The following is a 24,787-nucleotide window of genomic DNA, read 5'->3' as shown; positions in this document are numbered from 1 at the left end:
TTAAAAATGTGAATAACGAATAAAGTATAATAAAAAGAAAAGTATATTGAAAATTCATAAAATTGCTTGTTTCTGTCATTTTCGTCTAAAAAACCTTCCGCACGAAAAAATAGTTCCCCAAAAAACTTGTTTGTTTCTTGAATTCAAATGGATCTTTTATGAATGTTGTGTAATTATGAAATTATAATCTATCTGTGATGATTAAATAAATAAAATCATATTCATTTTAAATATAATGATCATCTGCGCAATGAAATCAAAACATGAGTAGTGAGATACCTTAACTTTAATTAAGAGACCATGAAGCCCGGTAATATTTATATCACTAAATTTTTCATAAAAAAAAAGTTTTCATCAGATTAACACATGATAAATGGCGACAGTACAGTGTGTAGGCCCGGGAAACGTGCCGTTATTTAAAGATACCCTAAAAAGCAAATTTTAGTTCATTAACAAGAAAAATAACTTACAGTTGACGAAGAAGAGATAAATAAACATATGTGCATGTAAGTGTGAAAAATTTCGATGGATTTAAAATTTCTACCGTTTTTCAGGCGTTTTTAACGAGTTTGATATTTAACACATATTAAGGTTTTTTTTTTCTTTTTTGGCACGTCAAATATCAAAATTGGGTTTTTTATTTAATTTAATAGAGAATCATATATATGCACTACCAATTTCACGCGAAGGCAATTAAAGTATTGTTCTAATATCATGCACATGTAATGCACATCTCAGCGGAAAAAAAGGTTAGTCATGTGTCTTTGCGCATAGTTAAATTTTCTCACGATGGATCAATTGCAAGTATTATTTTAATTTTTTTCTGTTATATAAAATGCTATAATTTTTTTATAGTAAGAATTGTTAGAACTCGACCATATAATATCTCATTCAAATGTAAACAAGGCCAATTAACTTACATGTATCTGGAAAAAAAAACACCAAAAAAAAAAGAAAAAAAAGACGAATACTATTGCTATCCAAATGCTGTGATGGGTCTGATTACCAACATATGGTTTATAAATTTATACAAGTCCTTCATTACATCGATATCCAAATCTCTTTTAAATCTCTTAGAAAACGAAGAGAATAAAATAACAAAACAACACTGAAGATTATATTTGTATATTTATTCATTTCGTTATTGGAAATTGAGGTCAGAACTTCAATGCTGACTAGATGTAAAAGAAAACTTATTTCTTTTCAGGTGAGTAGTCACATCATTAAAAACAAAACATCACGTGATGGTATGCTGATTCAAAGAATTAGTACAGTACTGTACAAAAATACAACACTTACATTCATGTGGGGGAAAAAACCATACAGGGGAGCACAAAGGTAAACACCATATTCTGATAATAGCTTGTTAAAGTTTTACACTGTGCACATTTTACACACGAAAGTCAAACAAAACACTAATTAGATATACAATGCCCAACACACAAAAGTGGATAATACATTTTGAAAATCTGGAATATAAAAGATACTACATCCTTGAAATCTATAATTACAAAATCTGGAATATTCTATCATTTAAATAGTTTAATACTAATTCTTATCAACTTAAATCAACAACATAAAACTACTGTTAGCAACTGTTTATAGAAATCAAAGCTACTGTATTGGATTTACTTTCTCCAAAAATACATGTAATGCCAAAATTCGAAGAACTACAATGCTGAGATGTCCTAAAAATCAACCATTTGACAAATAATGACAGAATGTAAACTGGTACAAGGTTACTGTAATTCTTTACGATGCATGTATTTTTTTTTTGCCAGATGACAAGACTGTAAAAAATATCGCCCTGCTCAATTTCGTCAAGGCACAACTGTTGTGCAAGACAATTAATTAACTTGAATGTTTTAAAATCAGTAACTGTTAACTAACTTTTATTCGCATGCAAGACAATTTTCGCAGCAAGGTTCACGAGAGATTATCCACTAAATGTATCCCGCGGCAAACCAGTCCTTGCAAAATGGGTTTAACAACACAGGTTTAGATCTATAAGGCTTGGCGCGAAAATTAGCAGCAGGAAATTGATTCATCTCTGATAAAAAGTGAAATAAAGTTGCTGCGAATAAAAATTAGGCTCTGTGTTGAATAAATTGAAGCACATTGCCAATAAGGTTAAGTGTTACAAAAACAAATTTGGATGTAAATAATTATCTTGTACACAGAACTTCCATTTTATTCTATTAAATTGATACATTGTACTAAAAAAAAACAAAAAAATTGGTAAAATACAAAAAAAAAAATTTAATATCAAATCTTACAGATTCTTGGAATAATGCCCCAATGTTGAGTTTGAATAAAGAGTATGAGAGACTCAGACACTCCTTACAGATCATACTAAATAAGGCACTACATAACAACCTTAATAAACTCTACAAAGAATAGCTTTATAAAATATCTCTACATGTACAAAAATATCATGGCACCTTAAGATGCAATAAAAGCATGTAAATTGAATTTCAATTGCTGGGAAAAAATCAGAAAACTTTTTTGCAATGATATAGTTACATAAATCCCAAAAATGTTCCTAATTAATTCATTGTTCAAGTATAAACAATTAATCCCTCCTAATTACAGAAAACAGTTGTAACAGTAAAAATTGTTCTTCAAAAAAAAAATATAAAGAATTCATTTTTTGTGACAAATATACATGTATGAAATGTTTTAAACAATAAAAAAAAATAATGTTCCCAATTTCTGGTTGACTGGGGAAGTGGAATCAATTTTGTGTGTATGTACATGTACATAGTAATTATACATGCATAAACACACACTGTATACAGAAATAGAAAATGGCAGATATACTGAGGAAATGTTCGTTGATAATCTGATATTTCATCAATGACATTATAATTCTTAGCTAAATCTGACTTCCAATGCTTAATGGGAAGATTTCCACTACAAGAATAGTAGTACACAAAAAAAACGACATGGCCCAACAATAAATACATATAATCATAATAAATATCAATATAAAAAATAAAACAATAGATGTACAAAGATTTTGGAATGGATATATTTACAAAAAGGCTTCACAGCACCAACAAAGATGATATGACAAATCGCACAACCTTACAATATCACGACCAAAGATATATATAATATACACATGATAATTAAAAAAAACACACATGGCATAAAAATCTTATCATTTAATGAGAAAAAATTAATTGATCACTACACGTACCTCTGATAAGTCAACGGTACAAGATTGTATGAGTTACTGGCAGTATAAACTGTGCACAAAACATGCTTTAAGAATGATGCGTCATGCATCAAAACAAATTAAGCTGTATTCTGCATTTCGTTGTGAAGTATGATATGCGTAAAAAATAAATGCATATCCGGGAAAAAGTTGCATCAACAAACACAATATCTTTAAAAAAAAAAGTCCTTCATGGATTTTCACTGATATTCAAATCATCAAAAAATAATATTTTTGGCAATTTCTTACGCCTCTTAACTAATTCTTTATAAAATTATTTCAACAAGTTCTTTTGCATGATTAAATACTGAATTATATTCTAATGAAAAAAAAAAGAAACTTGAGAACTTGTATACAATGCGTTTACAAAAACATTATACAGTTTAACAGAATCGTCTTTGAAGTGAAAAATAATTCACAAAAAATTGTGTTCAATACCATACATGTATGACAATTTCTGAAAGCTATGAAATGTGTCATTTGATCAGCCTTGATGTATCGGTATGCTTCTATGTTAGTGAAAACAGCAACTTGCGATGATATACAGATAATAACACTGGGGAAAGGAGGCCCCTCAAGGGATTTCCACATTTATCCCTTCATCATCAGCTGTAAAATCATAAATACATCTAATTACATGTATGTATGCATGTATTACACAAGCATGTATAATTATTACTAAATGAATAACCCATAATAGCTGCAATAATGTAGCTCTCTCGCATTTTTTGGGGGGGGGGGGGGGGGGGGAGGGAGGAGAGGGTTAACATCAGATATAAAAAATCGGAGAGGGCTACATTATTGCAGCTAAACCCATAAGTGCATGTATAATTTTCCCAACAATAATAAAAAATCTATCACTTTCAACTTACATGTAGATTTGTTTATTTATCAATGAGCTGGTCTCTATCGACACTAAACATTAGCAACTATAAGATTGAACATCAAAAAAATCATTTGATTTTTAATCATTTGACAAAAACTCAAAGTACTGATTTTTAAGTACACACAATTATCTAAAAAGCTTTTGTCAAGAGATGAGCAAAGATTCCTAGAGTTTAATTTTAAAGAAACAATTCTTACTATCCTTACCGGTTACTCTTAATTGAAAACTCTGAAACCTATCTAAATTTTCAGATTCTTGATGTTGATTTCAAATTGATAAATTTACGGCAGTGAATTGAAACGTAGCATGCTCCCAGATACAAGAAAAAATGAAACCTCAACACATTGACTCACCGTCGAAGGCGGCGTTAGCGATTCCGAGATTTTGATACACATGCTCCTCTTCTCGTCCCTCTAGGACACAGAGCAGACACTGGTGAACACACACGTACTGTTGCTGTAACGAGAGAAAAGGAATGCGCTGAACACTCTGCTTCAGTCCAAGGGAGACAATTCACTCTTTCTCTCCTATTTTACAAGAGAATGAGACCACTTGCCACTTCTAACTACTGTATACAGGGTTATTTTTGCCACGTACTATTTTTGCTCTTCATCACTTCCAAACGGTTTTGTCCCGTCTTGAATTCGCCCAGATGCAATTTTGTTAAAAGAGGTATTATCTTTGAGAATGGAATCTCCCAGTCTTAAATTTGCCCGCTGACAACGAGGGTGAAAGGGGCGAAAATAAAACAGGGGCGAATATTTCCCTATATACAGTACACATATCAATATGTGCAGATATCTCAAAACTGTTTATAAGTACATGTCATGTACAATAAGAATTAGTTAATAAAAATCTTTGTTAGCTTTACAAATATATAAACTGGAGAAGAAGAAATGAAAAGATGACAAATGTATTTTCCAGCAATAACCTCTTCTTAAAAAGTCTCATTTTTTTTTTCTAAATGAACAAAAAGAATGAAAAAAAGTTGCTCTTGTTAATCCAGCTGAAAGGTAAAGGGCACAACTGCTAAAAAAATTTTCATATTAAATAACTAACAATTTTATCATACTTGAGTTTAACACACATGCACACAAAACATCTGCACAGCGTTTGACCACAAGAGTCACAAATGTATGATGTACAAAAGACAGGAATAGAGGACCTACCTCTGTCTGCACCATCCACACCCTCTCCTTCCTCAGGTCGTGGACGATGGAAAAGATGTCCAACGTGTCTCGCTCCTTGATTTCCTGTAGGAGGCGGTCCAGTACGATGAACGTCCCTGATCGTCCGACACCCGCACTGTCATAAACAGCAAGGTAAAATGTATCAGGATTACGTTATTTCAAAGGTGGTCAGTTTTAATGCTACAGCTTAAACTGTACTGAATCCCTAGTCAAGCATTTCAGAATACAATATGGCAGGCATGTTTTTCATTCCTTTTTTTATAGATTGGCTAAGTGGAATAACTCAACTATGCTATGGAATTTTAACTTAAATAGAGTTATTTACCTTTTTAATATGGCAATAAGATTAATCAATGTGTCAGGATTTGATCTAATGCAGTAATGCTTTTTAAAAACCAAAATATTCTTTTTCTTTTTTGGCCCACTTCACCTGTGCATTTACTTTGCATTTCTAAAATAACATTTTAATTCTCAAAATAAACAAAATGCTGAATTTTTTCTTCATTTTTAATTCAAACCCTTACCTGCAGTGGACCAGCATTGGGCCACACTCTCTGATCATCTGGTCCCTCACGATGCGTACAAACTTGATCAAGCTCTGGGGTCGCTCCGGGACCCCGAAGTCCGGCCAAGCGGTGAAATGGAAGTGTCTGATGGGTCGTGTTACATTACCCTGGGAGAAAAACATCAAAGTTATAGAAATAGGGCAATATACCAAATAAAAATCCTCATACACAAGAAACATAAAGCTCATTACCATTTACAGTTGGTAACAAGATATAGTCATGTTGTGACTTGCCACAGATTGAAGTCAGTAAATTTAGTCTCACGAGGATGAGAAGTTAGGATTGGCTTGAACATATTTTTTGTATACCGGGTACATGATAAACAATGGGTTTGAACACAAGTTCTCACATAACTTACATAAGCTATCTTCATTTCTGTGATGCTCCAGGAAGGAAACCTGGTCTCCGTTAGTACTGCCACTTGCAGGTCACCGTAAAACATGGCGTCCGAGTGTGGCGGCCAGTAATGATCACATTTCTCCTGAAAAACAGCACCAAACAGTAAATTACTTGAATGTGTGTATCCTTGTAACTAATTGATCTGTACATATGTATAACCATATTTGAAACAGAACAAAATCATTACTATAATTATGAAATCATTTTGACTCAACTGTAAATTTCACTTTTCTCTACCTTTTTTTTTGGATGAGAATTTTTTTACATTTTAGATAACATTTTATCTTAATACATATTCTCTTAAAATAAAGTTTTGATCTTCTTCAAATTGTTTGGTTCATGCACATACATACAAGAATGACTTTATACATTAAAGAATCCTACCAGGTATATCAATAACATGTAAGACAAAATACCATGTACATAATGCTCTTACAGAAGTAAAAACACTTTTCATTCATTAACACAGACTGCTATATGTTACATTGTTCTACACTCACCCTGCCTTTCTCGGTGCACCTGGTCAACATCACAATGTTACGGATGTTCTGCTCCCAGATCATCCGCCAGAAATCGTCCCTCGTGGAGGGGAGGGGTCCCTGGGTCACGATGTACTCTCGCTTAGAGGTGTAACCCTGAACATAGATCGGATGAATTTCAATGTGTCTGACTGTTAAAATACCTAATAAAACTTTCAATTTGAATGTAACTGTGAAAATATCATATACTTTATACAGTAAAACATGCTTACATGTTTAACAAAGTGCCAGGGATGGGCAATTTTGCTTTGTTATAAGCTTAATTTGTTATATCTGTCAAGTTTACAACATGTAATAAAATCTACAATATGTAATAAAGTCACGGGGAATGAAATTCACTTCGCTGTAAGCGTCAATTCATCATAAGAATGTTCACTATAACCATGTTTTACTATAGAGGTAAAACTCTGCATACAGAACAGAGGAGCCATTTTATAAATATGAATCAACAAAATCCAAAGAAATGAACATCATTCTGTCTCATGTTGATCTACATGAATGTGTGTCAGTCATTTCACATATCATCGACAACATAGAAAGAAATTTAAAGTTTTTTATTTGAAAAATTTTCATTCACATGTATTTGATTTAGATTAAACATTTTCATTTACTTTTATTTTTTCTTAAGCTTTAAGATTGGTACCCCTAGATTTATTTATCAACTTTATCAAACATTTCAATCAAAGCATTTGACGTACAACTTTTACATTTTGAAAATTTTTTACATTTATAATATCTAGCCAACACTTTTTTGCATACCGGCATGTAGTTTGCATTGATGTAATCTGACCCCTCTTCATCATCTGTCGGAAGCAGCTTCACTCGGGAATGGTCGTACGGCAGAATATTGGTAAATCGGTTTTTCCCGCGGTTCACCGGTAACTCTGCTGCAGAACAAGTCTGTTCTCGTCCCACTTCTTTCAGGTCCTGTCAAATTAAAAATCTAACATAACATTTTTTTCTTCCTATCAATACATGTACTATGTGTATGTTTTGAAAAAGTTTAACAACTTGGCAAAAAAAAATAATCTTAAATTTAATACTTATGCCAAAATTTTCAAAATATAATTAAAAATTTTTTAAAAAAATATAGATTCTTCGCTTTTTCAGTTTGGAAATAAAATTAATCAATACATCAGCATTTGAGCTAATGCAATAGTGCCTGAGGAACAAAAAATTATCATTTTTGGCCTAACAGTGTAACTGTAGCATAACAATAGGAGAATGAAATGAGAAACAACAAACCTCAAACTGTTCTGCGTATTTAAAGTCCGAGTCTGCAGACAGGGTCTTAATGTAGTCCTTAAAGTCTGCCACCTTGACTTCATGGCTAAAAGAAAGACACACATATCATTCAATTACATACAGGGCTCTATAAAGATCCTATCTTCAGGGTATGGAAATGATATTGCATATAGTTTTTGTACATGTACATAATAGTTATTCTATTTTATTTGAGTTTGAAGTTAATGGTTAATCTGTGTTATTTGAGATTCTACATAACAGTTATTCCATGTTATTTGAGTTTCTACATAACAGTTATTCCATGTTATTTGAGATTCTACACAACGGTTATTCTATTTTATATGATATTCTAGAACTTGTTAGAAACGATCATTAAACATTTAAACGACTACATATACAGGTAAACTTCTGCATTTATAAAATAATCGAATGCAGTGTCCAACAAAACATCTTCATGTTAAGGTAAAAACAACTGTGTACAAAAAACAACTATATAGCAGCCTTTATACAAATGTTGATACATAGAATCCTACATGTATAATGGTGCAATCAACGTAAAATGTACCAATTATAATCAACGACTGTAACAACGTATACTGTTAACCAACTTTACATCGCGACAATTTAATTTCGTGATTAACTCTGGATATACATGTACTGATTCGCGACAACTAATTTTAGCGACAAAAGATTCATTCACAATATCTTGTTGTTATGACAGCCATATGTCAAAAACTGGTTCACAGTGAGAAATATTAGTGATGAACAGGTTTTCAAGAACCTTGCAAAAATTTCTCGCACACGAATAAAAGTTGATTTACAGTTAATACTGATACACAGAAATCTAAGGTGCGTAAATCTACGGTGCAATTAATACATAATTATATAGATCTGAGGTAGAATTCCTCGACATCTAGACAAACCTCTTCTTGTGCCGGCTGAAGCTGGTTCTAGGAGACGGTCCTCCAGGGGTATGTCCCGGGCTCTTATTCTGAAATCGACGACGAACAAAGAAGACAGCGATGATGAAGAGAACAACAAAGATGGAGCTGACCACAGCGGCAATGATGGCCCCTGTGCCTGGTCCTTCATCTGGATCAGGGACCGTTCCTGTAACAACAAGGGTTGAATGATGACCTCGTAAAATACATTGACCTATTGACTAGGTACCATTCCTTAATAATGTAGATTGATCACTTCATAAAACACATTGACTTATTTACCAGGGGTAATCTACTTAGATAAAGTAGATTAATTTCAAATTGATGATCTGGTTAAATACCTAGTTTTGTTTTCATAATTATCAAGTTTACACTGTAACAACAAACTTTAAGGTTGATAACCATGTAAAATACATTCACCTTTCTTATAAACAATAAACTGGAGTAAGTGTATTGATTAAACATAAAAAATGATAGAATTATGTATATTGTATATATCAGCACTCACTACTGATTGGAATATTGATAGTATTTACTTCAAATTAAAATCTTTGTAAAAAGTTTGAAAATAAATTTTTATATCAATTAAAATGAGCTAATTTTGCAAATAAGTAACACATTTATTTTTTTTAAAGTTTCTCCATCTAGCAGTAAATTACAAGTCTGTTTTGAAATGGCTTTCCTGAACATCGCAAAAATAATTGCCCACGAATAAAACTTGGTTTACAGTGACTGTAAGTTGCCTCATTTACCTGTAACAATGGGATCAGAGTAAGCGGTGTCAGCGTATCCCCCCGCAGTGTACGCCCTCAGTCTAACATAGTACTTAGTATTCTGTTTGAGCGGACCGTTACAGTACGGCACGTTAGCACACTCTGCCTCCACTCCGATCTCGAACACCTTGAAGCTCTTCTCTCCCCCTGTGCTGCGCACATTGCGCGCTCGTCCGCAGGAAGACGATGGGAGGAAGAAGTCGGAGCAGTTGCGCACAGTCTGATAGGCCTTGATGTTCGGGTTGACCTGTGCTGCCTTCCAGTCGGGCAGCGTGCTGGTTTTGATGTGCTCTTCGTCGGCGTCGGTGGCTATTATGACAATATAGGCCTGGATGGGGCCGTACTTGTCCGAGAAGGCGTTGGTGAAGTTGGCGGTGATGGTTGTAGGGGTCACAGTTTGACCCCCGGATGTCAACTGTTTTGGTTTGGTCTGGCTCAGAGTTAAGCCATCTTTAATCGGTGGATCTAAATGAGACATCACCAAGAGAACCATTATAAATCTGTCTGCATTATTAGTATGTCTTTACAATTTGTTAATTGTTTTTTCCCAAAATATAAAATAACTACCGGTAGCATATTACAGGGTTTCAAATTTTCTGTTGATTAGAAACACAAACACTTACAAGTATTATAATATCAAATATCAGATTTTACTTGATATATTAAGTAATTATTATGCTTCATGTGCTATAGCCACATTTTTAAAACTTAAATTTAGGATTTACTTAAACTTCATTCTACATAAATTATCTTACTATATGTGCGTAGGACAATTTCAGCTTTCTCTGGAATATTTGCAAGGACTGTTTTAGCTGAAACCTGCAAAATAAAGGACAAAAAAGAGTTATTTTTTGAAGTGTTGGTAATAAACTTTTATTAATAACTTAGTAGCTGAGCATTTGAATTAGTTTTTTACATTTGTAATGATATCAAAAGGGTCAGAACTTGCATCCAGTTTATTTGTCTGTCCATGTAGTTGATATGGACAATGAAATACAATTAAATATGTTCAAATTAAATCGTTAGTTAAAGCATCTCCTCAAAGTAAAACTTCATTTTAAAACCCTAAATGAAATGTCATAATCATTTGATACATTCATGCCTAAGTTCTAACTAAATTGAACAGGGAACCTCTGAGTGTCTGACTTACTCTAAACGTGTACTTCAGGCCGGCCTTCAGGTCCACAAACTTCTGTCTGAAGGTCTGGGCACTCAATAGTTCCGGGGTCACCGTAATGTCGGCCTGTCCTTGGTCCATTATATGTCCCTGATGCATGTAAAATAAATGTACACATCTTTTTAATGTGTTACTAGAACACATATCATAAGTTGGCATGAGAAGACAATTAATTACATGTGTACTATTTACACAAAATTATTTTTTCTCTTGTGCATGACTTAATATTACATGTATTTGTTCATATCTCTCTCTCTCTCTCTCTCTCTCTCTCTCTCTCTCTCTCTCTCTCTCTCTCTCTCTATTGAATAATGCATGAATAGTTTTACAGGTATTTTTGATTTTTTTTTTTTTAAATATACATTATTATCAACAATCAGTTTTTTTCTTTACTTCAGCTGAAAAAAATGAAGCCGCACTGCGTCCAGTTTAATAACTACATGTATAACCAAGAAACAGATTTTTAACAACAGTTACCATCTAATATATATGTATTAAATCAAAAAACCTTTATTTGGTTAAAATCAATCATCACTAAATGATCCTCTTACAGTTTCATCCTCAGCTGTGTATGTAATGTGATAAGACCGGACGATTCCATTCGGATACATTGGGGGTGACCAGCTCACATTTACAGTTCTAGGTGATATCTCAACCACGTTCAGATTTTGCACAGCAGAGGGGGCTAAAACAGAGACAGAATTATTTTTTAAAATCTTTCAAGTTTTTTTTTTCTAAATTACTCCCTTCCCTCCGTGCTTTATGTGACAATTTCATTTATGAAAAACAATTTTAATCCTTAATACCTGATTCTTCCGTTCTGGAGTAGACAAATAGCGAGTTCACTTTGTCCCCAGCGATGGCTTGAATAACGAAATTGTAATCCGTGTAGGGATTCAAGGGACCAAACTCTAGCTCGACTATCGTCTGATTGGCAGGCCTGGACTGTGATCCACAGTTCTGCGAACAACTCACATTGTAGGTATCAACAATCCCTGGGGGCTTGTGGATTTTCAACTTGATGTAATTGGCAGTCATCTCTCTCTCCACAAAGGGCAACTCTGGGACTGAGACAATAACAAAGAACATTAACCCTTGTATAGCCTTTAAAAAAAAACACAACAGTTTTTCACTGCAACAAATTCAACTAAAAGTTAAAATTTAAAAGATCAAAAAACTTTTACTGTTTGTTGTCACAGTAGAGAGAAGCATTTGAGAATAAAAATATGAAAATGATTTTTTATTCATTTGAACGTTTATTTACAATGAACCCCCCCCCCCCCCCAATACATGTTTACTCCTTTTGTAATGGAACTAAATTTGAAACTTTTTTTCTTTTCTTTCCTCTGCTTTCTCAGAATAATTTTCAAAGATAAATCTGACATGTAATTTTTTTTTACATGTACTCCTGTACACAGGGAAATATTTACCCCCATTCTATTTTTGTCCCTTTCAACCTTGTTGTTAGCGGGCAAATTTAAGACTGGAGGAAATCTTATGTCTCAATTACCTCCCTTTAATCACCACTGTGGCTAGGCCTATTCAAAATAACCATGTATACAGTATTTCATTAATAAATTGATTTTTTTTTTAAAAATGGGGAGTTTCAGCTTACCAGTGCGAATTAGTATGAACCTCGGGGGACTAGACTGGTCCCCGCTGACAGCCATGACCCTGACCGTGTACTTGGTCCCGCCCTGCAGCCCGGAGAACACCACGCTGCGGTCCGAGTCGTTTCTGTCCTTCCTCTGGACCGAATATGGGGACAGCAGCTCAAAGACATAAAACTGAAAGTAGTTGTCTGTCGGTGTGTACGACACTGTCAGGTTATTACTGCCAACGGTGCCTTCTGATAAAACCGTCTCTATGTCTGGCTCTGTAAGACGACAAATAATTTTACATGTAGTTTTAATATTTGCAAATGATAATAAAAACTTTGTTAAAATCATTAGAAGAAAAACTTCATTTACAAAACTGTTACAAAAATTAAATACCTGAAAGGTATATGTATCGAAATACTTTCAGCCAAATGATTGAAATCTTAATCCAAATTAGGGAAAAAAAACAACTTCAAAGTTTTATTCCCCCAAACATCTTATGTTCATAAGATCTACAAGGCTCTAACAATAGTACTTACTGACTGAGACATTTAGGCTAATAGCTTCAGAGACCACATTTTGGACAACACTGTAGATGGAGATGCTATAGGTGTGTCCAGAAGTGAGTCCAGTAACGTTATAATTGATGACATTCTGCGAGGCGTTGGCTAGGATTGTTGCCGTTTCTGAGGTTCCGTCAATTAGACTGGTGTGTGTAACATTCCAGCTCTCCACGAAGGTGGCGTTACTGTTAAACGTCCAATTCAGAGAGAGGCTGTCATTGCTAATGGCGGTCACCATTACATCGCTGGGAGGCAGAGGAGCTGAAAGCCATAAATTACCCCAAAAATATAAGATAAAATTCCATGCCATTGGATAGATATTTTCATTGAATTATTCCTATCCATTTCAATATAAATGGTAAGTGAAATATCTTTACTATGTAGTTTTTCTGGAAAACATAGTTACCTTAATTGTTTTCTTTTATTATGAAAGTTTCCTATCATTACAAAGTATCTTTTTTTAGAATTCCTTTTAATCTTTGGATCATTCAATGACCTCTGAACTATGACCTACACATGAGAGCTGACACGACCGAGGGCGGACTCATTTCGGAATGGCTGACTGCGAACACCACCATCTCGTACATCAGTCCTGGGAACAACGACGTAAGCTCGATACGCGTATCACTGCTAATATTCTTCATCCACTGGCTGTAGTCGCCATGGAGACGAGCCCGGTACCACACAAAGTAACTGTCCTGCATACTGTCGTTGCCTGGCAACCAGGTCAGAAGGATGTTGTCGTGTGACGCTGTGTACATCAAGTTCATCACTTTGTTTGGCTCTAAAACAGAATTTCCCGTATTAATTGTACAGCATACATGTTTGTAATTCAAAAATTTATAGACATTAGTTTATAAAATCATGGAAAGTTTGAAATAAGGTTCATTCAAGTTTACCCCGTAATGTAAACATACTGATATCATACATCAGGTTTCTATCAAGCTGTGGTTGAGACTTCACAGTGATAAGATAACATACAATAGATTTTCTCTCAATTAATAATTATAAACACAGATATGGAAATTATTCCGAGCACATTCTAAAAGACATTTTATCAAACTTTTAATGCACATACCATAAAACATTCTAAATCTAAAAGTCAAAACAACCCATTTCCTTTTCTTGTCTTAATTCCAATATTCTTTTTTTGCAGTTTTGAATTTTTTTCCATAGTATTAATAACATATCTTTATATCAACATAAAATCTAATGTCCTTATTTTGAATTTCCTCGGCCGCCGCGACACAAACCCTGCCACTTACTGGTCGTCTTGTTGACACTCTGCCACGCGCTGTACGCCACCAGTGACCCGTTTCCTGTGTCCTTGACCTGCTTAGCCTGGACGTACACCGAGTAATGGTGACCCGGTTTCAGGCTGAGGATGTGGGTCTCGTACTTGGATTGGTCGTGGAGGGCGAGCACCATGGGGAAGGAAGTATTCCCACTGTCCAACCAGTCATGGTACTGCAGCTACAAAGTACAAGTCAACTGTTATTTACTTTTTTTTTCATTAATAACTTAATTCTGGTTGTAACGCTCTTTCTGATTGGCTAAAAATTAATATTTTATATTGCATAAAGAATGTTGCTTATATCATAGTGAGACTAATGTCAAATATGTTTCAAACAGGGATTTGGCTTCACAGTTTATAAAGTGTAAACTGCACTGAACTATCTTGTATTGTATAAAATTAATAATTTTTTAATTCATTCCTTATTTAAAAGGTGATTCAACCATCTACAAATAGGTAAAATATCAGAGTGAATCCCTCACCCCTTTTCCAAAAATAATTTGATATTAAAGATTAGAACAAAGTTCCACATAACTTCTACAATTATAATTAAATTTAGAAGATTGATTTCATCTTTATTTTTATGAAAAACAGAAGAGAGTTAAAAGAAATAATCCATGTAGTATGCGAAAAATATTTTTTTCATCAAGAAATATGAAGAGAATAATGGTAGAAAATCTAAACAGTAGGCTGTAATTACATTGAAGTGGTGCTGTTGTGCAGGGTCTGGGGTGCTCCACTCCACGTTGAGGGTGTAAGGGTCACCCGAGGTCACATTCAGCTCCTCCACAGGGAGGGGTTCTACAAGACAGAGACTCTGAGCAATAAACGCTGGATTATAAAACCATGTTTCTTAAAGTAAACATGTGTATCATTCACAAATTAAATAAAATGGCTTTGTGTTCTTTTCACGAAATATTCACAGGAGGGGGTTCTACACAGAGACAGTACACTGGATCATAAAACAACATTCTATTTTTTATGCATTAATCATTTTGACTTTTATTTGTGGTGATTTAGCAGAGGTACATGAAATATGATTTGACTTTTAATTGTGATTTAGCACAGGTACATAAAATATAATTTTTTCTAAAAAGTAATTTTTTAATGAAATATTGCAAAAATTGTTGTCATTAGGCAGACAAAAAAATTTATCAACTTAAATAATATTTTAATTGACAATGTCATGTTGTAAAATCTATGTTCATTGATGGCTAGATAGGTTTGAAATTTGTAACTTGTTATGATGACTGGCTCTGTGATAATGAAAGGTAAACAAGCTTACTAAACTATGGTACTGGTAAAAATTCTCATTTTGTCTTTACATTTAGAAAATGAGACTCAAGGTTGGCTTTTCCCGAACTTTTGAATTTTGATCAGTGTCACCAAAGATCTTTTAATTTGCTGTGTGTACCTGTGATGACATAAACGCTGGCCTGATCACTCTGAGTTCCACTGTTGACTGTTGCTATGGAGATCTTGTACAGCTGACCTGGGGTCAGGTTAGTGAAAGTGTACTGTAAGATGTCATCAGCACTGCACAGATAAAAAAAAATCAACAAATATATCAGATATTTTAGGAAAATGTCATTGTCAAAAAAGATGAAATCACAAGACAGACACTGACGTGATCAAGTTACAAACCACAATTTTCATTGATAAACAAAATAAATAAGAAAAAAAAACAACAGTGCACTAATGTGAAAAATATTTCTACACAGCTTATTAAGTAAGAATACATGTACTACATTCTTGTACAAGTGTAAAACTATAATTGATTTTTAATTCATACAGAACTAAGTTTTCTATAGCATCAACAAAGTTGTCATTGATTGTTGGACATACATGTAAATGTTAAACTACATGCCATTGTGTTGCTATAATTTCACATCATAACACATTTTCTACACAACCAACAGAAGTTAAAGTGCTTACTCAAATACATACACTTCAAATAAATGCATCACTATTAAATTCAAGTTCATAACATCAACAGAAGTAAATTAAAGTGCTTACTCAGGTATGCGTATGGGGGCGTTGACATGGGGAGGGTCTATGGCGATCTCGAACGTGTCAAAGGCACTGCCGTTGGGGCGTGGCCATGAGATGTTGACAGACCGGGTCCCCACGTATTCCACATACAGCTCGGCCACAGAACTTGGATCTATTCAACAAATAAAACATGTACACATGGATGAGATGGGTTCTTTAAACACTAAATATATACATGCCTCTAAAAATATCCAATAACCATATTATTAACAAAGTAATTAATTTTGCCTTCAACTTGATGATTCCTGTGACTTCCTTCACAGTTTTTGTTCATAGCTTAATCTCAAAAGTCATCCAGTTAACACATAAATCTTTATCTCGTAAAGCTGATTAACATCATTTTTATTAAAATTACATCAAACAGATTTTATTGATCTATAATATTATGGTAAAATGAAAGATAAATATCAGCAAAATACATAACTATAGTACAAAAAGACAGAAGTCACTGTAAATGATCCCTCGTTCTAACTGCAGGGTCAATAAATCATAATAAGTTATATGAATGGTACAAAATTATACTAGATTCCAAACTAGATTAAATTTACTGATTCCGTCTCTGTAAAGTTCATAAGGAAAACACCGCACATTATCATTAATATGAATTTTAAAAGTCAAGCTATGTTTCCCCAGAGTTGAACACTTACAGGTCATGGCTGACATGGTGACCTCTGAACTCATGACATTGGCCACGTGTGACCGGATATGAACCGTGTAGGTCTCCCCGGGGTGAAGCGAGGTAAACCTGTGGTAGCTGATGAACACCTTATCCGTAACGTTGATCTGATGGGCGTGGTCAGATGTCAGATACAAAGTGTAGTAATCCACTATTCCATTGGCCGGTGGCGACCAATCAACATCCAGCTCTCTGCCACTGATGGGAGTGATGTTGACCATTTCCGGGGGATTTGGCACTGTGCGTGTATATGAAAGTTTAAGACAATTAAGTTCAAATTATAGTAAAATTTACAATCAGAATCAATTAAAATGTAAACCATCAACTTTAGACAACTTAGCAAAAGTAATATTACATATGTATATTACCATGTAGTCATATTCACACTCAAGCTTACAAATCTAAACATCATGAACATCTTACCTGTCATTTGATTTTCTTTTTATAAATTATCAACATAAGAACACAAATATTTCCTGGACATTACGATATAACTATGCAATAATTAATGAATCTTTGTGAATTTACATTATGAATTAATCACTTAGGAAAAACAACATCATGAATACGTCAGTGAAACCATATCAACATTTTCATTGTTTGAAGTGGCATCACTTTTTTGGGTACTATATTACATTATCACATTGACACTGCCTCTGTGTACAGTACAGGGGACTTACAAGTGAGGAATTCGGCAGAGATTCGGGGACTCAGCTTCTTCTGTTTGGCAGCGCGAACATCGACCGAGTAGTTTTTCCCGGGGACAAGGCTACTGAAGGTCACCTCTCTCACCTGGAGATTGTACTGCAAGCTGCAAAGATATACAGGTTTTTACAATACAAGCAAATAAATACCAGTTCTGAAGAATCTACTGCAGGGTGCAAGAATATTCATGTTGATTTTCAGTTCATCTTTACTAAAAATTATTATGAAGATTTTCAGTACATGTTTGGTCTACCATGAAAAGGTGACTGAATTTCAACAATTTTAAATCAATGATTGTAATATTTTATATCAATTGCTTCATAAATACTTGCAAATAATAAAGATTTCTATTTTTGAAACATGCAGTTGTTAACTATTTGTGGGAATTTGATTTCAATTGTTTACTGGAGGAGTTTATATTATTTTAAACGAGTGTTATGACTTTCCAGTGGGCAGGAGATGAAGATTTACTGAAGATTCCTAATTAAACGCAAGGAATTAATATCCTCGTTAAATCACGAGAAGCACACCTCCCATAATTCAAAATCTCGCTTTTATTTTTCAGACATATATAAACTAAATGAAAGTATGCTAAAAATTCGGTTTTCAGGATTTCATATGCTCGTGATTTGATGCAAACTAGTTGAATCGTGGAATTAAGTACTCAATGACATGTAAAATAAGGAAACTACAGTAACAATATGAGCAAATAAATGTTAACTCAATTATCAACTCATAATTGAACATGTATAATTATACTGAAACCTACACAGGTGACTTGGTGAGTGTTTCCCGCGGGGATATACTGGACTGGTAGTAATCTAAGCCACCAGAGGCCACCGGCATCCAGGTCAAGGTCACGCTAGAGTTCGTGACCTCTGTTAATTGGAGATTCTCTGGACTATTCGGATCTGTAATCAAATTAATTTTATATTGGATTCAAATAAACCAAAATTTATTTTTATCATATTTCAAAATAATTAATTCTGGTTGTAAAATGCTTTTTAATTGGTCAAAAAACTTTAGTTTATATCATTTGTAGAAATTATTGACTGCAACTTTATATGTCAAAATTTTATCAATCCGATACATTTGAATTTTGTACAAATTAACGTCCTTATTTCCTACACTTAGTATACAAAATATTATTGTCTTACATGTCACAAACTCTGTGGAGAATATGTCACTCTCTTCCCAGATAGTTCGCGTCGTCACGGAGAAGTTGTAGAGAGTTCCAGCTGTCAAGTTCCACAGGAATATGTCCGTCTCGTCGCGAGCCAGCGAGATGTTCTGATCGAACACTAGCTCCGAGTCGTTGTCTCGGAACACCTCGATGTTGTACAGGTTGAAGTAGGAGTAGGATGGGGGTAGGATGGTGAGATGGAGGTGAGATGTGGAGCTGGAGTTGTCTAGCAGACCGAGCACTGTCTCTGGTTCTGGAAGGGTAGAAGACAACCATACATGTATGTGTCACCTCTCACTTTGTCAGAGAGATGGAAGAAATATCTTAACATAATGTACAACATGTGTGTCATTATTTGCCTAAAGTTACTCTATAGACATCCATGATAAATATCTGAAAACAATTGAAGAGAGGTCACTATTTTTTCACAAACTTAGATAATGGACAAAGCAGATGAGATCAAAGGATAATTTTTTTCAATAACATGTCTGCAACGCACCTATTTGTGGAGGGATTGACCCTGTACAGGCTGTAATTTACAGCAATTCATACCCTTACATAAATATATATATCTGACTAGTGAGAAAAATCCTTACGGCTAGTAAGATTTTCTTTCAATATATCTAAACCTACTTGTCAAGTGTTAATTGTTGTAACGTACTGAATACTCCCAACTACCGTACATATATATATTAGACAAGTAATATAAGACTTTACACCCCTTTTACCACGTCTACACCTACTTTTGGAGCGGTAGGTGTTGTAACTAAATGAATACCCCCAGATACAGTACACATATATTAGACTAGTGCATATAATACCCCTTTGACCAGCTGTTGACCCTGTCTACACTTACTTGTGGAGTGGTAGGTGCTGTAGGGATTACTCTGCCTCTGCCCCAGGGTGGTGTAGCCCTGGATCAGCAGCTTCTGCCCCGGCACCCCGAGGACGTCCACCAGGCAGAACGTGAACAGCATCCTACAGGTCAGCTTCTGCGTCTTCTCCTCGTTGGTCGTGTCGTTGTAGATGGCTGTCAAAAGCACATCATCCTGTGGGGAGAATGGATATATTTAATACATAACATGCTCATCATCCACAGGCTCACTGGCTGTCGTAACAAAAGGCTATTTTATAATATAATGTATATCAGGAGAACATCATCCTCTATGGACAGTACTAGTATAGACATACTTTTCATAAATACAATGGATTTTTCATTAAAACTTTCTCCACCCCCACCAAACTTTTAAAAAATATCTTCCCTAAAAAGGTTAATATTTAAAGGTTAAAAAAAAGGTTAAGAGTCAGACTGGCAGTACCATTGTTTAGAGACTGTACCGGCCCCTGGGGCCATGAAAATTTATATAAGCTCTGTTCTTCTCTCTTGCTTTATCATCATATGATATATTTCTTTACATTGTAAAAGTGAGACAGAGATAAAATGTGAACTTGTTAAACTTTAATTGCCCTTAGGGCCTGGAGTCAAAACTTTTTTGCAATTTAATAAAAAAAAAAAAAGTTAAATTATTGAGCTCCAGTGATCTGATTCACACCCTGATTTATCAGTATGCACAAACATGACAAACAAAACTTTTATTTCTTACAATCAAATACAGGTTAAATGTATCAGTTCAGATATAAATGGAAGAACCTCATCTATATGCAAAGTTGGATAACTCTTTCTTTTATATTAATGCAAGTTTCTAGTACGGAGAGTTTGTAAAAATAAGATAAAACCATATGGTGTGTTTGACGATGTAGCGTGTTTAACAGAAACCCCCTTACATGGTCTCCCTGGGTAGTCCAGGTAATCATCAGGGTCTTGGTGTCCACGGCCTGTACAGAGGTCAGAGTGGGGGCTAGGGGCACGGTGTTGTCCGCGTGGGGCTGGGACTCCACGCTGGCCTTCCCTCTACTGAGCGTTATCACACTGATGGAATACCTGACCCCAGGCTGAAGGTTCGTGGCATTGACCTGTTTTCCAGAGGTCGCTTCAAAGGTCATAACCTCTGACCCGTTGGAGGATAACAGAACTCGGCCCCCATCCTGGGTACTCCCGGGGTCCGTTTCCCAGGTGATGGTCAGGAAGTGGGTTCCTGCTGATGTGACCAGGATGTTCACCGGTGGTAGTGGGTCTAATAACAAAAAAAAACCAAAAAAAACATTGTTAGCTAATAAATCACTATGTAACAAGGATTTTTTTTTAATTTATCTTCCAGGTTTATAATTGGTTTGATTTCCCTGAGTTTTACAAAAATCAGTTAATATATTAACCCTGTGGTTTCATCAATTTTCATGCAAGGGCATAAATTTTCCTGTGTTGTATCAAAATTCACAGTTAAGAGAAGACAGACATTTATCAGTTGACTATACATGGTCTTAGCAATATGTTGTGTTGTCTGATCTTACATTTCATTTGGTGGATCGACTTAACAATAAAATCTATGAAAATTGGTGTTCTAATCAATGAATGTTCTCAATTTTTGTAACAAGTATATACCAATAAATATTTCCCTCTTTAAAAGTTAATTAGTTAAGAGTAAGAAAAATCATCACTTAATAATTCAAATACACATCATTTCATGATACAAAATTTGTTAATTTGAGCATCATTATAATTCTAGAAACCCTGAACCCACTTCCAACATTGAAAAAAAAAAATCCTTCTTCTAATCAGTGCAATACAAATTGCCTACTCATCACAAGTGTCAATCTCTAAAAGTAAAATTTTGTAAGAATCCATGTTACATGTATTATCCATCCTTACTTAGTTTTTTTTAGGTGTGGGTGTAAACAACACAAAGAAATAAACACATACTGGTTGTGACCTCCTGATTGTAGATATCTGCCCCAGATTTTTCGACCTTGACCCTATAAGTGACCCCGGGGTTGAGTCCAATGACTGGATACAGGAGGTAGGTGGCAGCATCACCCCCGGCCAGCTCAACCCAGGTTAGGTTCTCGGAGGTGGTTCCATAGCCCAGGCGGTACTGTTTACTGGGGTCAGTGCCCGTGATGTTGACCGTCAGCTCATACTCAGAGGTCGAGGTGGAGACAGTCTCTTGAGAGTGGACCTATTCATTAAAAAAAAAAATTTATAGAAAAAATATTTAGTTAAATATTATCATGATTATTGAAAAAAACATACGGTATATATATACATGTAATTATATAATGTTCATTTGATATACTTTAAAGGAAGAGGAACAGCCTCTTCAATGGGAGTGGACCTACATGTATCTACATGATTGTATTCAAATAAATAATTGTAGATTCAGTTCAATTCATAGGAGTACACATAATACATTGTAATATTGAAAAAGTTTAAATTACAAAAAACTTATACAGCTAGTGTATAGGAGTAGATACTGTATTACATACTGTATAGCGGGTTAATACGGGTAGAAAAAATTATGATTTGCAGCAAACTGGTTTTTCACTTTGTGGAAAGAAAAAAATATATTCACTGGATTTTGAAAAATATACTTCACGCAGTTCAGTAAATGAGATCAAACTAGCATTAAAAAAAAAGTAGTTCAAGCTAAAAGTTTTGAACATTTTATGTCACGTATCCTACATTGTCAAGTGATTATATGTGTCAGTGGTACGCAAAATGTTCCAGTTTTTTCAGACCCGATTTACATTTATTATTTGTTAATCAACTGATTTTTTTCAAATTAAAAACTCCAGTCACTTTTTTGTCAAATATTAGATTTACTCATGCATTGAATGACGTCTGAACTGAAGGTCAGAGGTCATAAATGCGTAGGTTCACAACTGACAGATTACATGATTTCATGATCAGATCGGTTGATGAAATCAATCAACCGGTATGATACATATAGGCCTGCCTTTCCTAAGGTCTTATTTCATTTCAACATGTAGGGCATCTTTAAACCTGTTTATAAATGTAGCTCCTATATTTTTGTTTGCAGTGAATGTTGGCAATCTTTTTTATTTAATCATATTTCATAGTTACACATCTCCATTAAAGTCGAAAGTTATGAACTAGCATCCATTCAGAAATTGAGCATTTTCTCCATGTCAATAACTAAGAAAATCAATGTCATATTTATAAGCACATTAATTTTTGTTTTGAGAAATGAATTTAACATGTGCATCATGTTGTCTTCTTCAGTGGCCACACAATCATTTGAAACAAAAAAATATTGAACAGATATAAATCATGATAAGATGATAATCCACAAGGAAGGGTCACACTTAACCTCTTGAGTGAACGGGTACATGCAGATGTGTACAGTGTCATGAATATGTAAATTACATTAATTGTGTATTGTATTTTAAAAACATAATGTAAAAATTACCAAACTTAAAGCTTGTTTATCCCCTGTTATAGGAAGTGTTGTTGCTATTATAATCTTCCTGATTCTCGCTGTGTCAGTGTTTCTGTCCTGTCCCCCGGGGACGGTCCATGAATTACACTCACCCCCGGGGCTAGGCTGACACATACACAGAGTATACAAGGGTTTATACTGTACTTAACCTATGGACTGATAAGAAATATTGGTTTCTAGCTGTCAATTGTACAATGATCTCTCCAGGAAAAACAATTCAACATTGTTTAATATTGGCACATTCAAAATATAAACACTGAACTGATTTAGGCTCTTAAATGTGTTAATGGTTCAAGATCTCATAGATATGTACATGTATGTTAATATATATACATGTAATTTTGTTTCAGATTTTTGTGAATGTTAAGTTTTATACTATAATATATTAAATAGATAAAAAGAGTTATGCTCTGATATTGTCAAAGAGATTGGGGAAGGGGAAACAGCAGTTTCGGATGTGTGCATGTAGATTCCAATTAGTCAAATTTAAGTCAATCCTAATTAACATATACATGTACTAACCTATTTATGATATTCCCTTATCAGCATTTTGAAAATTGTTTAAACTCAATCATCTATCCTAAACAATACATTTCACAATAGTTGGCATGCATGGATCTAGAGGGCAGAGGGGGACCCCCACCCCCCCAACCCTCTCCTCCAAAGCCTAGCTGGGACCTGGGACCCTTTCATCCCCCAGAAAATTTTAATTTTTTTAAATTTACATTGTAAAATTACACAAAATCTGCCTCATACTCCCCTGGCAAGCTTGAATGTGAGAACTAGACCCCCTATGGAAAACATTTCTGGATCCCGCATGTTTGGATACCTGAAACCCCCTCTGACTACAGAGGGGATACTGCCTAGTGTACAAAATACATGTTACATTGTAGCATATTGCTTACAGGTGTTTCTTTTATCATTAACAATGATTACTCATAGACCACCATTTTATATGAATCAATTATGCACATCCATGGATTGAGGTATTCTATTACGTGGTCTATATACTAGCTAGTACTCTACTACACGTACTTTGTACACTGTGTGTGTATGTGTCATCTGTGTGTATTGGTCTGTTGGTCACGATTTAATCATTGGACGATGGAAGACAGAGGGGCCATGATGATGCATGGCTGGTTAAGAGAATTAACACTCTGTGTTTTGTAGCCCCAAACATATTCATTGCTTTATATGCTCAGAAACATCAACGGTACATGTTTCTAAGCAAATGAAATTGAATCCAGATACATACTAGTAATAACATACTGTTATACATGTACATGTATATATATGTCACTGAATCAATATTCAATTGATTCAACACACAGATATTATATTAAAAATGAGCCCTTTTACCACCTTTCTGAAACTAGGCTGTCTGAGTTGTATCATTATAAAATGGGTGCACAAATAGGTGTTTAA

The 24,787-nt window shown here is 34.5% G+C and overlaps 1 protein-coding gene across 1 annotated transcript; it reads right to left on the bottom strand.

Annotated features, from left to right (window-relative positions):
* Positions 1-1,117: 1,117 nt before the first annotated feature.
* On the bottom strand, positions 1,118-23,691 carry LOC128183269 (tyrosine-protein phosphatase 10D-like). Its single transcript, XM_052852217.1, has 29 exons — positions 23,333-23,691; positions 21,826-22,081; positions 20,793-21,142; positions 19,864-20,056; positions 18,982-19,260; positions 18,594-18,735; positions 17,800-17,930; positions 17,091-17,357; positions 16,408-16,555; positions 15,806-15,927; positions 15,092-15,192; positions 14,363-14,570; positions 13,612-13,881; positions 13,074-13,358; positions 12,552-12,812; positions 11,743-12,003; positions 11,488-11,621; positions 10,910-11,026; positions 10,515-10,578; positions 9,739-10,224; positions 8,969-9,155; positions 8,046-8,130; positions 7,560-7,727; positions 6,762-6,896; positions 6,221-6,343; positions 5,821-5,969; positions 5,276-5,411; positions 4,460-4,562; positions 1,118-3,829 (listed from the first exon to the last, which is right to left on the bottom strand). The coding sequence occupies exons 1-29, from the start codon at positions 23,474-23,476 to the stop codon at positions 3,795-3,797; spliced, it is 5,340 nt and encodes a 1,779-aa protein (XP_052708177.1). The 5' UTR covers positions 23,477-23,691; the 3' UTR covers positions 1,118-3,794.
* Between the last annotated feature and the right edge of the window lie 1,096 nt (positions 23,692-24,787).

The sequence above is a fragment of the Crassostrea angulata genome, chromosome 5 (genome assembly GCF_025612915.1).
Source record: "Crassostrea angulata isolate pt1a10 chromosome 5, ASM2561291v2, whole genome shotgun sequence".
Lineage (NCBI taxonomy): Eukaryota > Metazoa > Mollusca > Bivalvia > Ostreida > Ostreidae > Magallana > Magallana angulata.
The sequence above is the reverse complement of the archived record's forward strand: the minus strand, read 5'-3'. Positions and strand labels throughout refer to the sequence as shown.

Excerpts from the sequence above, each read along its gene's own strand:
- LOC128183269 (XM_052852217.1), bottom strand. The coding sequence starts at position 23,476 with ATGTGTCAGCCTAGCCCCGGGGGTGAGTGTAATTCATGGACCGTCCCC. Across the intron at positions 18,736-18,981 it reads CTCCACAGAGTTTGTGACAT|ATCCGAATAGTCCAGAGAAT; the intron begins GTAAGACAATAA and ends ATTTGATTACAG. Across the intron at positions 7,728-8,045 it reads AATACGCAGAACAGTTTGAG|GACCTGAAAGAAGTGGGACG; the intron begins GTTTGTTGTTTC and ends TTAATTTGACAG.